The sequence below is a fragment of the Schistocerca nitens genome, chromosome 8, assembly GCF_023898315.1.
Source record: "Schistocerca nitens isolate TAMUIC-IGC-003100 chromosome 8, iqSchNite1.1, whole genome shotgun sequence".
NCBI classification, from domain to species: domain Eukaryota; kingdom Metazoa; phylum Arthropoda; class Insecta; order Orthoptera; family Acrididae; genus Schistocerca; species Schistocerca nitens.
In genome coordinates this window covers 554,053,302-554,067,292 of record NC_064621.1, presented here as the reverse complement: position 1 = coordinate 554,067,292, position 13,991 = coordinate 554,053,302, and the positions used below count along the sequence as shown (strand labels likewise).

Genomic DNA, 13,991 nt, shown 5'->3' with positions numbered 1-13,991 from the left:
AGAGGCCAAGATAAAAGACTATGAGGTAAGGGATAGATAAAAATATGACACTAACCCGTGCTCGTCTTTCACCTTCCACCAGTGTTCCTGTGAATCGTCAAGCACCTCATACTCAGCACCCTGCAAAACAGGAGGCAAAGAGAACCATTTAAGTATTTCCAAGATACATTTGATACTTCATAATGAACACAGTTTATATGTACAAACTATATAGATGGGAGCTCATCTACGCTACAGCAAGGACAACCACAATTCTGTTGAATCTCTGTCTATCAAACCACCATTAAAATGATCAGATTACAATTACTGTCACATTTTTTGATACTACAAGTACTTTCAAACTTATTTACAGTTTTAAAGAGCAATAGGTGGCAGTACAGTTTCAGGAATATTGTAAGTGATCAGTAGCAGTTGCAGTGCTGTAAAATTTCAAACAAAAGCAGCTTGATGGAGAAGAATCCTTAACGATACCACTGAATGATATGAGTAATATTTTGTTCTCTGTAGTTTCTGTTATACATTTTTACAACATGACAGAGGAAACTGATCTTGCACAATAAATGGCAGGGCAATAAGTTGTGCATTCCATCTTCAGGAACAGGAGAGAGAGAGAGAGAGAGAGAGAGAGAGAGAGGGGGGGGGGTATAGTTTAGAATAAATAACAAAAAAAGAAGCTAATGTTTTTCACCTTCTCCAATGATATGTCACCACCTTCAATTGCTTTGAATGGGTAAAGAGCGACCACCACCTTTGGCCGGATCATTAGCTTTTCCTGTAAAAGTGGAAAAAAATGAAGGTATGTAAAATTAAAATAGCGATGATAAATAGACACATTTTCAAAATGAAAGATCAGTTACACATATTAATACTATAAAAACATCAAAACAAGACTCACATACAGTACACAAGAAAATGTTTACTATGATTTCAGTGTGAGGTTACATTTCTCAGGTTGTTACTTATTTCAGTACAGCATATTCAATTTAAATGTAATAAGTGTAGTTCCATACAGTGGAAGCATAATGAAGGCAAAAGAAAGATTTGAGCATCAAATTCTAACACAGCATAATACTTAGATTCCAAACAGTGCAATTAAATGATTAAAACATTTTGCTACATATAATGTCATGTAGACAATGACAGAGATCAGTAACTGCTTATTATTCTGCATAAATGTGAAACTGAGTAACTAGAATTATAAGATACACAAAAAAGGAAAGACCTCAGTTCTTACGAAACAACTAGTCATACATTCACAACTCCCATTACCTTTACTAAACATACCCCATTAGTTACTCTTTGTTCAGTGTATCAGAATATTTGGACTCTGGAATCTAAATCTAACATTTGTTAGTATATGTAGTCAGCTGACACTAGTCTGTATGAAGTTTTACAGATGCTTTGTCTGGATATTTAGATAAAATCAGCAGAAGAGAAGAGGAGTAACAGCAGCTTTTTGAACAGTAGCTTGTTAGTATACATAACAGGAGTAACCTACAGTGGCTTTTTGTGTTGATTTTCAGCTAGATTTGTTCCAGATTTTTTTTCATCTGAAGTTTGTTAGGCTACTGATAATAACTGGGAGTGTAAAAGAGTAGTTATGTTTTGGTAATTTTAAGAAAAACAAAAGTATTCCCTATTGGACACTTACCCTTGAGTAATTTTGCATGTTTTAAATAATAGAACACTACATCAGTTATGCTTCTTCATGTGTATCACAAAACATTTCAAGAATTTTTTTACACCTGTATTTTATGTGATGTCCGCTTGTGTGTTGTTCTGCAGCCATCTTGAGGCAATGTGCCCCAATTATGAAGAATGAAATTAAATTTTGTATGTGTAGTTGGCAACTGTAGTCATATTCTGTCAAATATCCATTTGGTAGCACTCTTAACTTCTCATTGTCTCACCCCAGACTGTGTCATAGGACTCAGTTAATTTATTTTCCATCCTTGTACATGTATCATGTCAATTATTTATTACTTCTGACTTTGTTGAATGGGCATCATAAATATTTCACTCTGAGCTGACGTGAAGCTTCAGAACAAGAAGTGGCAAATTTGGCAGCAATGTGATATTTATGTTATGATTGTGACTAATTCTTTACACTGGGTGTAAGAAATAACAAGCATATCCAAGATGCCATACATGATTCAGGTTTTGAGATATGGAGACGCTGCTTAATTTCTCAAAAATCTAAGCAAGAAAGATGGCAAAAACGGAGAAAAATAACTGAAGAAAACTGAGATTTAAAAGCAGTATCCTTCAAGAAAGAGACAATTTGAAAAAGAGAAGGAATGTCTTTCTTGTAACTATGAGGAACAAAAGAGAAATTTAGAGGAAGAATGCTGCAGAAATGGCAAGAAAGAAAAGTGAGATACAAAAAAATTCTGTAATAATACATATAATGTGTCACAAATCTTGAAGGATGGTGGTCTCACCTTAAGTTTTGGGTTGCCAAGGCAGTGGCAGGACCAAAACCGAGCACACCAAGGCCATCAACAGAGCAAGTAGAAATCATGAAACACATGAAAAATTTGAGTTGTACCTCATGTACTCAAAAAAGTCTAATATTTTCTGGCAGACTAAGTAGAACAAGTACTTACACATTGTAAGTGATTTATGAATTTTTTCTTCGGGGTGATATATGCTAATTGTGCAGTAGAGGGATGAGTGCATAAACAAAACCATTTCTCAGCCTTTATGTGAAAGAAGCATACAAATTTTTTGAAAGGAAATATCATGATATGGCATAATATGTTTTAGGAACTCAGGACTCCTGCATTATTATGGACAAATACTGTTTCTTCAACACACAATGTATCATGTATGAAATGAGTGTGTGATATGTGCAGTGTTGACAGGACTGACAAATACTTTGCTTGCATACCTCATTCACAAGAGCATGTGCTTAGGTGTAGCGCCTGTTGATCTCACTGCGGACTTCTAGATTGAGCCACACACAACTGATTTCAGCAAAGTGTACGGGCCTGAAGATGGCATTGACGCAATGCCGAAACTATTAGTGAAGTAAATAAAAAAATCTTAAGTACAGCTGGAGGAATTTCATTTTTAATAAAAATTATACAAGCTGTGTCCCACCTTCATTCAGCTTAAATATGGATGTACGAAGATTTATTGATAAAGGTCATAAGCTTATATTTATGAAGTCAATCCACGTGACCGAACAATTTTTATGAATTTTTTCAGCATTTAAATAAGTATTTCAAACTAAATGCCACAGGCAAAATTTTATTAAAATGCAAATTTTCCATTTTCCACCTTGCCTATATTATCATTGCATATTTTCACACTATTAAAAAAAGAAGTAAATATCTGCTTCCAAACTGAGAAGGGCATACATTGGATAGGTTGATGCACTGCATAAGCAACAAAACAGACCCCTTGTCAAGGTCTGGGATTAACAAAATAGCTGTGACAGATGGCAGAAATTTTATATAACAGAAATGTAATTTTAACACCAGCTTTGATTAAATTAGATGTACTTTTTGTTCTGGTTGATCCATAGTGAGGAGTTCTTCCATGATGTAGAACATGGCAGAAAAACAAGAATATACACATGCTTATATTTAAAAACAAATATGCTAGTGTACCTTCACAGATCACCAGGGAGGTCTCAGGGTGTTGTACCAATTGTCCCAACCAACATGTTTGAGGTGCTGTCTTTCACTGAAACTGAGCCATTGGAACTCATTTCACCTGTTTTTAGTAAACTTGTTTTGTCTGGAGTCAAGAGGAGGCAAACACAAAAAGGTATGGGTCTATTAATCATCGGCAGTTCAAACATATACGGCGAATGATGGTACTCCTTAGGAAAATGGCAGCAAGGGGCAGGAAAGGACACCAGGTGCACTCAGTGTGTGTGCCTGGGGCCCTCATTCAACTTGTTGAAGAGGCTATTCTAGCAGCCATTGAGGTAAGAGGGTGCAACCAACTGCAGATTGTAGGGCATGTTGGAACATATGATGTATGTCGTCTGGTTTCAGAGGTCATACTTGGGTCTTTCCAGTGACTGGCAGAGAAGGTTGAGAAGGCCAGCCTTGTGCTGGAGTTTCAACTAATTTCAAAATTTGCTTCATTGCCCTCAGATCTGATCGTGGCCCTTTGGTTCTGAGTCGGGTGGAAGGACTGAACCAGAGACTTTGAAGCTCGGCTGCGACTTCCTGGACTTGCGCCATAAGGTTGAGAACTGTAGGGTCCCCCTAAATGGATCACGTGTGCACTACACATCAGAGGCTGCTACTCAGGTGGTTGAGACTGCGGGTGGGCGACTCTCCATCCATTCCCGATGATGATAGCTGTAGGAATCCCAGAAGTATCGGTATAAGATTGAAAGAATTGCCTCCAACAGGTGAGAGTTTTAAAATCCTAATAGTAAACTGCCAAGCTGGTAACGCGACAGAATTTGAAGCGCTCATGAAAAGCACTGAAGTTCACATAATACTAGGTACAAAAATCTGGCTTACCTGAAACTGACAGCAGTGTATATTGAAAGGATAGGCAAGTGGGAAATGGGGGGGGGGGGCGGTATTTCTCGCAGTAGACAAGGAACTCAATTCCACTGTGATAGAAATTGAAGCAGCATGTAAGATTGATTGGGCAAGACTCAGTATATGGGGTGGACGTAAAATAACAACTTAATTCTTCTATCGCCCACCAGACTAATGTAGTTGTGCTGACAGGCTAATCTTTACCTTAACCCATTCGAAAAAATTGTAACATTCACGCTACAGTCGCCATATTGTTTACGGCGTTTGTCGCATGTTTCGTATGTCCCTGGTCAAGGCCGACGACTCGCATCGAACATTGCTCTAGAGTGTAGAGTATAGACCCACCGGTTCCTTATATTATATTTACGTAAAATTTTGTGGCGCGGAACGTGTCAACAGAACAAGCACGGAAAAACACGATGTTTTTTGGCGGCATACTGACTTCCGTGCCAAAGACAGACTCATTATTGGATAATGCACAAGGTTTTTTCCCTACCACTATTGCAATTGTGAATATCTCTGTTCCTCTCAAACTCGGATGGATTATTGATAACAAATTTCGTAAGTGAATAAATATGCTGTGAGGCTGTGATTAATGTTCCCCCAGCTGCTTAAGGGGATGCCTGCAAGACGTACATCTAGCAATCCTTTACATAATTCTAATTACTTTATTTTGTCTAATAAATGCTTCGTGCGTAAGTGAGAAGTTACCCCAGAACACTATTCCGTAAAACATCAATAATTAAAAAATTGGCAAAATATGTTCACGCGCTGAATTCTATAAGCCCAAGTTAACAACTACGACAAAAATAGCAGAAGCTGATATGTTGTTTCCACCTTTTCATCAATATGCACACCTAAGAACTTAGAATTTTCTACTCCTTTTATTACTTCTTGTTGGTATACCAGCTTAGATGGGAGCGGAATTTTTGACAGTACAAAACTGAATGAGCTGTATTTTTTCAAAGTTTAAAGCTAATCCACTTTTCTGTCGATGCTTCTTTTCTCGACTCCGCAACAATGGTCGTAACATCTGCGAAAGAGAAGTTCTGAGGACGTTATCAACGTGGGAGAGTCAAGGTTACTAAATAAGAGTGAAGAGATGATCTAGTCACTTACTTGTTAAAAGTCTTGCAACTGTAATAGATCACAGTACACTTGCCGCTGTAATACATTACCTAATCATTAGACCTAGGGTTTTTGGGTGGTCAAAAAATGATGTTACATTAGGCGAAAAATATGCCCGCCCTAAATGCAAAAATGTATTATGAAATGCATATACAAGTGACTAAATCACAAACATCCCGAAAAAATTCACTCCAGCGTTAAAAAATCTAGTCAAAAACAACAGAACACAATGACCTACTTCATCACTCATTCAGAAAACATGTGAAACAAGTAACATTCTACAAATTAAACTTTTTTAGTTTATCTATTTATTTGTTTAATTGTGTTAGTAGACAGACTGCATATCCACGTCGTTCACTTCATGATATTTGGCTAACAAACGACCATTATGCAGTCGGATTTATGCATGCTTTTCTATTTATGGCACATGAAGATAAGAACTCAAATATCAGTCACCGACAGCAGTTCGGTGCACCAATCAAAATCGACTTTGAAGTATTCCGAGCGTATTTAATATCCTAAAGCAGTATCGATTTTTCGATGGGCTGCGTGGATCTGTGGTAGAATCCTCGTCTGACAAGGTGGGTGGCACGGTTTAAATTCCTGGCAGTGTCTTTAAAAAAAAAAGTGTACGTTCTATGGACGTTTCTGTGAAGTGTGAAATACATGAAGATGACAAAAACAATCATTTGTATTTTTTTTCAAAATAAACAATCATAAAAATCGGTACCTAAGTACGAATTTACATTTTCACAAGCTGCGACATGGTCACGAATAAAACAGTGACCAGAAAATAGAATAAATTTCCTTTACTTTACGTCTATGTTCAAATTTTTTTGTCATCAGACTACCGGACCATTTCAAATCTGTTGTTGGACATGTTTCTATAAAACAGATCTGAAGATGGTCATTACAGACCGAAACCGGTAGTCTGATGACAAAAAAATTGTGACGAAAGACGTGAAGTAAAGGAAATTTATAAGAATTTAAAATTGCACTGAAAACTGGATTATTGTGTGTGATTCCTAATTAGTTATAAGAAGATGTGCGTTTTTCATAAAATGGCAATTAGGTATGCGTTAATTAGCATTCACTACGTGATCAAAAGTATCCGGACACCTCGCTGAAAATGACTTACAAGTTCGTGGCGCCCTCCATCGGTATTACTGGAATTCAATATGGTGTTGGCCCACCCTTAGCCCCTAGCCTTGATGACAGCTTTCACTACCGCAGGCATACGTTCAATCATGTGCTGGAAGGTTTCTTGGGGAATGGCAGCCCATTCTTCACGGAGTGCTGCACTGAGGAGAGGTATCGATGTCGGTCGGTGAGGCCTGACACGAAGTCGGCGTTCCAAAACATTCCAAAGGTATTCTATAGGATTCAGGTCAGGACTCTGTGCACGCCAGTCCATTACAGGGATGTTATTGTGGTATAACCACTCCGCCACAGGCCGTGTATTATGAACAGGTGCTCGACCATGTTAAAAGATGCAATCGTCATCCCCGAATTGCTCTTCAACAGTGGGAAGAAAGAGGGTGTTTGAAAGATTAATGTAGGCCTGTGGTGTGATAGTGCCACGCAAAACAACAAGGCCTGCAAGCCCCATCCATGAAAGATACGACCACACCATAACTCCACCGCCGCCGAATTTTACTGTTGACACTATACATGCTGGCAGATGACGTTCACTGGGCATTCGCCATACCCACATCCGGCCATCGGATCGCCACATTGTGTACCGTTATTCGTCACCCACACAACGTTTTTCCACTGTTTAATCGTCCACTGTTTACGCTCCTTACACCAAGCGAGACGTCGTTTGGCATTTACCGGCGTGATGTGTGGCTTATGAGCGTCCGCTTGACCATGAAATCCAAGTTTTCTCACCTCCCGCCTACCTGTCATAGTACTTGCAGTGGATCCTGTTGCAGTTTGGAATTTTTGTGTGATGGTCTGTATCGATGTCTGCCTATTACACATTACGATGCTCTTAAACTGTCAGTTGTCTCCGTCAGTCAACAGACAAGGTCGGCCTGTAAGCTTTTGTGTTGTACATGTCCCTTCACGTTTCCACTTCACTATCACATCGGAAACAGTGGATCTAGGGATGAGTGTGGAAATCTCGCGTACAGACATATGACACAAGTGACACCCAATCACCTGACCACGTTCGGAGTCCGTGAGTTCCGCGGAGCACCACATTCTGCTCTACCACGATGTCTAATGACTACTGAGGTTGCTAATACAGAGTACCAGGCAGCACAATGCACCTAATATGAAAAACGTATGTTTTTAAGGGTGTTCCGGTACTTTTGATCACATAGTGTATATCTGATGAATTTTATATTTAAACGACGCGGGAGACACTATACATCGATTACCAGTATCAATTGCTATTATTTTTTTTACACCTTTATGAATTTTACGCTTCGCGGAAATGCTCGTAGAACACACACCTTTGGGAATCGAACGCAAGCCGCCCACGTGACAGGCGAGCATTCTACAACTTTTTTCCAGTTATAAACTTTTTTTGAACAGCATGCAATTTCATTATATACAAACTACAAGACATCGTTAAAAAAATATAGTGTCGGTAAACATTTATTTACATCATAACTACGCCATGGGCCCTGTCGGAATATCAACTTTACTTAGGGTAGGGGTTCCCAAACTTTTCTTCTGGTGGAATACTTCGAAAATCCTGTACTTTGATGGAATACCTTGTTTATTTTGAAGCTCAAAAAATTACTTACTCGCGGAAATGCCTCTGATATTTTGCAGATCCGTTGCATGTGAAGCAAACTGCAGTAAATATGGTGAATTTTATTATAAAACTCGTCAGTAGTAGGGCAACAAGGACGTCACCCCACTCTCGGTTGTTGTAAAATTTATTCAAGATGGCGGCGATGTGTATGACAATGTCACAATGACATCATGGAGGGAAGTTCAAATTTTGGCTGGAAGATAGGTCAATTGGGCTATCTCCACTAACCTAACCCCCTCCCCTCGAAAATGGCGGGAAGTTTAAATTCCAGCAGGACAATGCAACACACCATGGCTACCTCCACTAACCTAAGAAAATGGCGGGAAAATAGCTCAGTTGGACTACCGCCATTAACCTAAGTCAACCGACCAAAAACTCTTCCTACAAATTGGTGGGAAAAGGACTCGGCCTGTACTGGGCTGCTGGATAGGATGGACATAGATCTTTATTTTGCATGTAGTGTTTATTATTTAAGCAGTTTGAGGCAGTGTGTTCACCATGAGGCCTGAAGTCCAACTAACCTAATGCACAATACCGCCACCAGAGGGCGTTGTCATCCCATCCATAATGTATTCCAAGATGGCAGTCTGGGGAGGGATTGGGGGGGGGGGGGGGGATGGCGTGAAAAGGACTCGGCCTGTGCTGGGCTGCTGGAGAAGGGAAGAAGTGTACTTATTTTTTAACAATTTATTTAGGCACTGATTTCATGTAGTTTATTTATTACACTAATACAAAACAATCGCTCTGACGTGCTTGGGGTCACAATACACAGCCTACAGACCTGCAAAGTACTTGTAAGTCACCAAAATAATGTAGTACACTGATCTACTGACACGCAAACAACTCGAAAACTGTCGAACTAATGCATGTATAATGCTTTGCAAACACCTACACAACTAGAAACTACTCGTAAATCACTGAAATAATGCAGTTCACTGATGTGCAGACATCCTCACTAATTATAAACTGTCGAAATAATGCATACATTTTATTTAGGGACGGATTTCACATAGTTTATTTATTACACTGATACAAAACACTCACCCTGGCGTGCTTGAGGTTTCAGTAAATAGTCTACAACACCTGCAAACTACTCATAAATCATGAAAATAATGCAGTACCCTGATGTGGAGGCACACAAGCAACTCATAAATTGTCAAAGTAACGCATGTAAAAGACTCTGCAAACATGCTTGCTAATCGTCAACTGTCGAAATCATGCACTGCACAATTGTTCACAAAATAATGCAACAGACACGAAAACAACTCGTAAATTTCTAAAAGATAATGCATGTGTAACGCTACGCAAACACGCTCACAATGCTCAAACAGCCGAAAATATGCAGTGCACAAGCACTCATTGCACGTGAAAAACACATTCAAACTATCGTCAACCACGACGTATCGGTGAACTGCTCTTCCCTACAGAACTCCTAGGCGTGCACAGCAGTCCCATATGCAAGACTCCTCTGGGCAACACGCATGTGTTTACCGTTGCTGGTGCGATACATCTCTACCTGTGGATACTCGTGACACATGTCGTGCTAGAGCAATCTGTTCCAATGCTTCCCAGAATAGCACAGGTTGCATTGTTCCTAGCGACCCTAATGGGACATGCGAGCTGTGTCTAGCCATACATGCGTATGTAACAGTCCAGCGTGGCTGATGCATCATTGCGAAATATCAGCGTAGCGACTCACCATCACACACGCACCTAAAAGGTTCTTAATGTTATGTGGACGTCACATGGCTATGTAAATAAAAGCCAAGTCGACCTCTCATAAATTGTAAAGTGTCGCAGAAATAGTTAACGCTCACTTGTGTACGAGCTTTCGTGATGTCTCAGCTTGCCCGCATGGAAATTCTTGTCCTAACAGAACCTTTTTACGAAAATAGCCCAGAATAACGCTGAATGCGTTCCTCCTGATGGTTGTAACATAGCACTCCGTCCATCACACGTTACCCTTCCTGGAAATCGTTAAGACCTGCTTTCAACAAACGTTTCCGAAATGCAAATGTTCCCACCGCTTTGTAGAGGCTCCTATGTCCTGGCACAAAGGACGTCTTGTGAATGAATTGAGCATTATGAAAACTTCCTGGCAGATTAAAACTGTGTGCCCGACCGAGACTTGAACTCGGGACCTTTGCCTTTCGCGGGCAAGTGCTCTACCATCTGAGCTACCGAAGCACGACTCACGCCCGGTACTCACAGCTTTACTTCTGCCAGTATCTCGTCTCCTACCTTCCAAACTTTACAGAAGCTCTCCTGCGAACCTTGCAGAACTAGCACTCCTGAAAGAAATGATATAGCGGAGACATGGCTTAGCAGGAGAGCTTCTGTAAAGTTTGGAAGGTAGGAGACGAGATACTGGCAGAAGTAAAGCTGTGAGTACCGGTCGTAAGTCGTGCTTCGGTAGCTCAGATGGTAGAGCACTTGCCTGCATTAGGCAAAGGTCCCGAGTTCGAGTCTCGGTCGGGCACACAGTTTTAATCTGCCAGGAAGTTTCATATCAGCGCACACTCCGCTGCAGAGTGAAAATCTCATTCTGAATTGAGCATTATGATTGGCTCTTCCTGAATTTACCCGCCAAATTACTGTTGCCGCTGGTGTGGAAGCAATTCTTGCCTGTTTTTTCTTTCTGCAGAGGAGTCTTTCAGCGGCTAAACTATTTTGTACAGACCGCCATATTGCACTGACAATTAAACCCTGCAGAGTGGCCTACAGATCTTCAAATACAGAAAGACTCTTACTCAATTACACGGCTCTCCCATCGAGGACGGATGCTTGAATATTAGAGCGTGAAACCGATCTACAATCTGACAATATATCAAGTCGCACCATGTCGATGTAGTAAACATATAATTCATATCCTGCACCATACAAAATCGCCCCTTTTGCATCATGCATACAGCTATCGACTGCCAGACACTCAAACATATACAGTGAAGACAGACAGCATAAGCAGATGCACCGTAGGTATACTCTTCGCTGCACTAGATATTTCGCGCAAGGTCGGGTGGTCACCCACTCCCAAAACATGACCAGAGTGCCCTCAGAACTTTAGTACAAGTCAGGGTCAGCTCCCTTGTCACAAAGACCTTACTCTTTCTGGCACCGACCGGCTTGCTTGGTTTTCACAACCATCTCCAGACTCTGGGATTACAAGAACACATGTATTTTCACATGGTTTGCCTGATTATTATACCTTTTAAGCGATACTTCTCGATACCAAGCACATAGCAATATTGTTTGCATAGCAGTATCGCTCATGCAACATAATTCCGAAGATATATAGACTGTAATTTTTTTTGTCATCAGTCTACTGACTGGTTTGATGCGGCCCGCCACGAATTCCTTTCCTGTGCTAACCTCTTCATCTCAGAGTAGCACTTGCAACCTACGTCCTCAATTGTTTGCTTGACGTATTCCAATCTCCGTCTTCCTCTACAGTTTTTGTCCTCTACAGCTCCTTCTAGTATCATGGAAGTCATTCCCTCATGTCTTAGCAGATGTCCTATCATCCTGTCCCTTTTCCTTATCAGTGTTTTCCACATATTCCTTTCCTCTCCGATTCTGCACAGAACCTCCTCATTCCTTACCTTATCAGTCCACCTAATTTTCAACATTCGTCTATAGCACCACATCTCAAATGCTTCGATTCTCTTCTGTTCCGCTTTTCCCACAGTCCATGTTTCACTGCCATACAATGCTGTACTCCAGACTTACATCCTCAGAAATTTCTTCCTCAAATTAAGGGCGGTATTTGATATTAGTAGACTTCCCTTGGCCAGAAATGCCTTTTTTGCCATAGCGAGTCTGCTTTTGATGTCCTCCTTGCTCCGTCCGTCATTGGTTATTTTACTGCCTAGGTAGCAGAATTCCTTAACTTCATTGACTTCGTGACCATCAATCCTGATGTTAAGTTTCTCGCTGTTCTCATTTCTACTACTTCTCATTACCTTCGTCTTTCTCCGATTTACTCTCAAACCATACTGTGTACTCATTAGACTGTTCATTCCGTTCAGCATATCATTTAATTCTTCTTCACTTTCACTCAGGATAGCAATGTCATCAGCGAATCGTATCATTGATATCCTTTCACCTTGTATTTTAATTCCACTCCTGAACCTTTCTTTTATTTCCATCATTGCTTCCTCGACGTACAGATTGAAGAGTAGGGGCGAAAGGCTACAGCCTTGTCTTACACCCTTCTTAATACGAGCACTTCGTTCTTGATCGTCCACTCTTATTATTCCCTCTTGGTTGTTGTACATATTGTATATGACCCGTCTCTCCCTATAGCTTACCCCTACTTTTTTCAGAATCTCGAACAGCTTGCACCATTTTATATTGTCGAACGCTTTTTCCAGGTCGACAAATCCCATGAAAGTATCTTGATTTTTCTTTAGCCTTGCTTCCATTATTAGCCGTAACGTCAGAATTGCCTCTCTCGTCCCTTTACTTTTCCTAAAGCCAAACTGATCGTCACCTAGCGCATTCTCAATTTTCTTTTCCATTCTTCTGTATATTATTCTTGTAAGCAGCTTCGATGCATGAGCTGTTAAGCTGATTGTGCGATAATTCTCGCACTTGTCAGCTCTTGCCGTCTTCGGAATTGTGTGGATGATGCTTTTCCGAAAGTCAGATGGTATGTCGCCAGACTCATATATTCTACACACCAACGTGAATAGTCGTTTTGTTGCCACTTCCCCCCAATGATTTTAGAAATTCTGATGGAATGTAATCTATTCCTTCTGCCTTGTTTGACCGTAAGTCCTCCAAAGCTCTTTTAAATTCCGATTCTAATACTGGATCCCCTATCTCTTCTAAATCGACTCCTGTTTCTTCTTCTATCACATCAGACAAATCTTCACCCTCGTAGAGGCTTTCAATGTATTCTTTCCACCTATCTGCTCTCTCCTCTGCATTTAACAGTGGAATTCACGTTGCACTCTTAATGTTGCCACCGTTGCTTTTAATGTCACCAGAGGTTGTTTTGACTTTCCTGTATGCTGAGTCTGTCCTTCCGACAATCATATTTTTTCGATGTCTTCACATTTTTCCTGCAGCCATTTCGTCTTAGCTTCCCTGCACTTCCTATTTATTTCATTCCTCAGAGACTTGTATTTGTGTATTCCTGATTTTCCCGGAACATGTTTGTACTTCCTCCTTTCTTCTGTTACCCATGGTTTCTTCGCAGCTACCTTCTTTGTACCTATGTTTTCCTTCCCAACTTCTGTGATGGCCCTTTTTAGAGATGTCTATTCCTCTTCAACTGTACTGCCTACTGCCCGCATCTCGTGGTCGTGCGGTAGCGTTCTCGCTTCCCACGCCCGGGTTCCCGGGTTCGATTCCCGGCGGGGTCAGGGATTTTCTCTGCCTCGTGATGGCTGGGTGTTGTGTGCTGTCCTTAGGTTAGTTAGGTTTAAGTAGTTCTAAGTTCTAGGGGACTTATGACCACAGCAGTTGAGTCCCATAGTGCTCAGAGCCATTTTGTACTGCCTACTGCGCTATTCCTTATTGCTGTATCCATAGCGTTAGAGAAGTTCAAACGTATCTCGTCATTCCTTAGTACTTCCGTATCT

General features: G+C 40.6%; 1 protein-coding gene across 1 annotated transcript in view; it reads right to left on the bottom strand.

Moving 5' to 3' along the window:
• Positions 1-13,991, bottom strand: part of LOC126198922 (tyrosine-protein kinase Btk29A) — a 285,072-nt gene that overhangs the window by 49,979 nt on the left and 221,102 nt on the right. Inside the window, exons 3-4 of the mRNA XM_049935555.1 lie at positions 689-772; positions 56-120 (exon numbers count right to left, since the gene is read on the bottom strand). Of these exons, the coding sequence (XP_049791512.1) occupies positions 56-120; positions 689-772 (149 nt within the window). The remainder of the gene's footprint in view (positions 1-55; positions 121-688; positions 773-13,991) is intronic.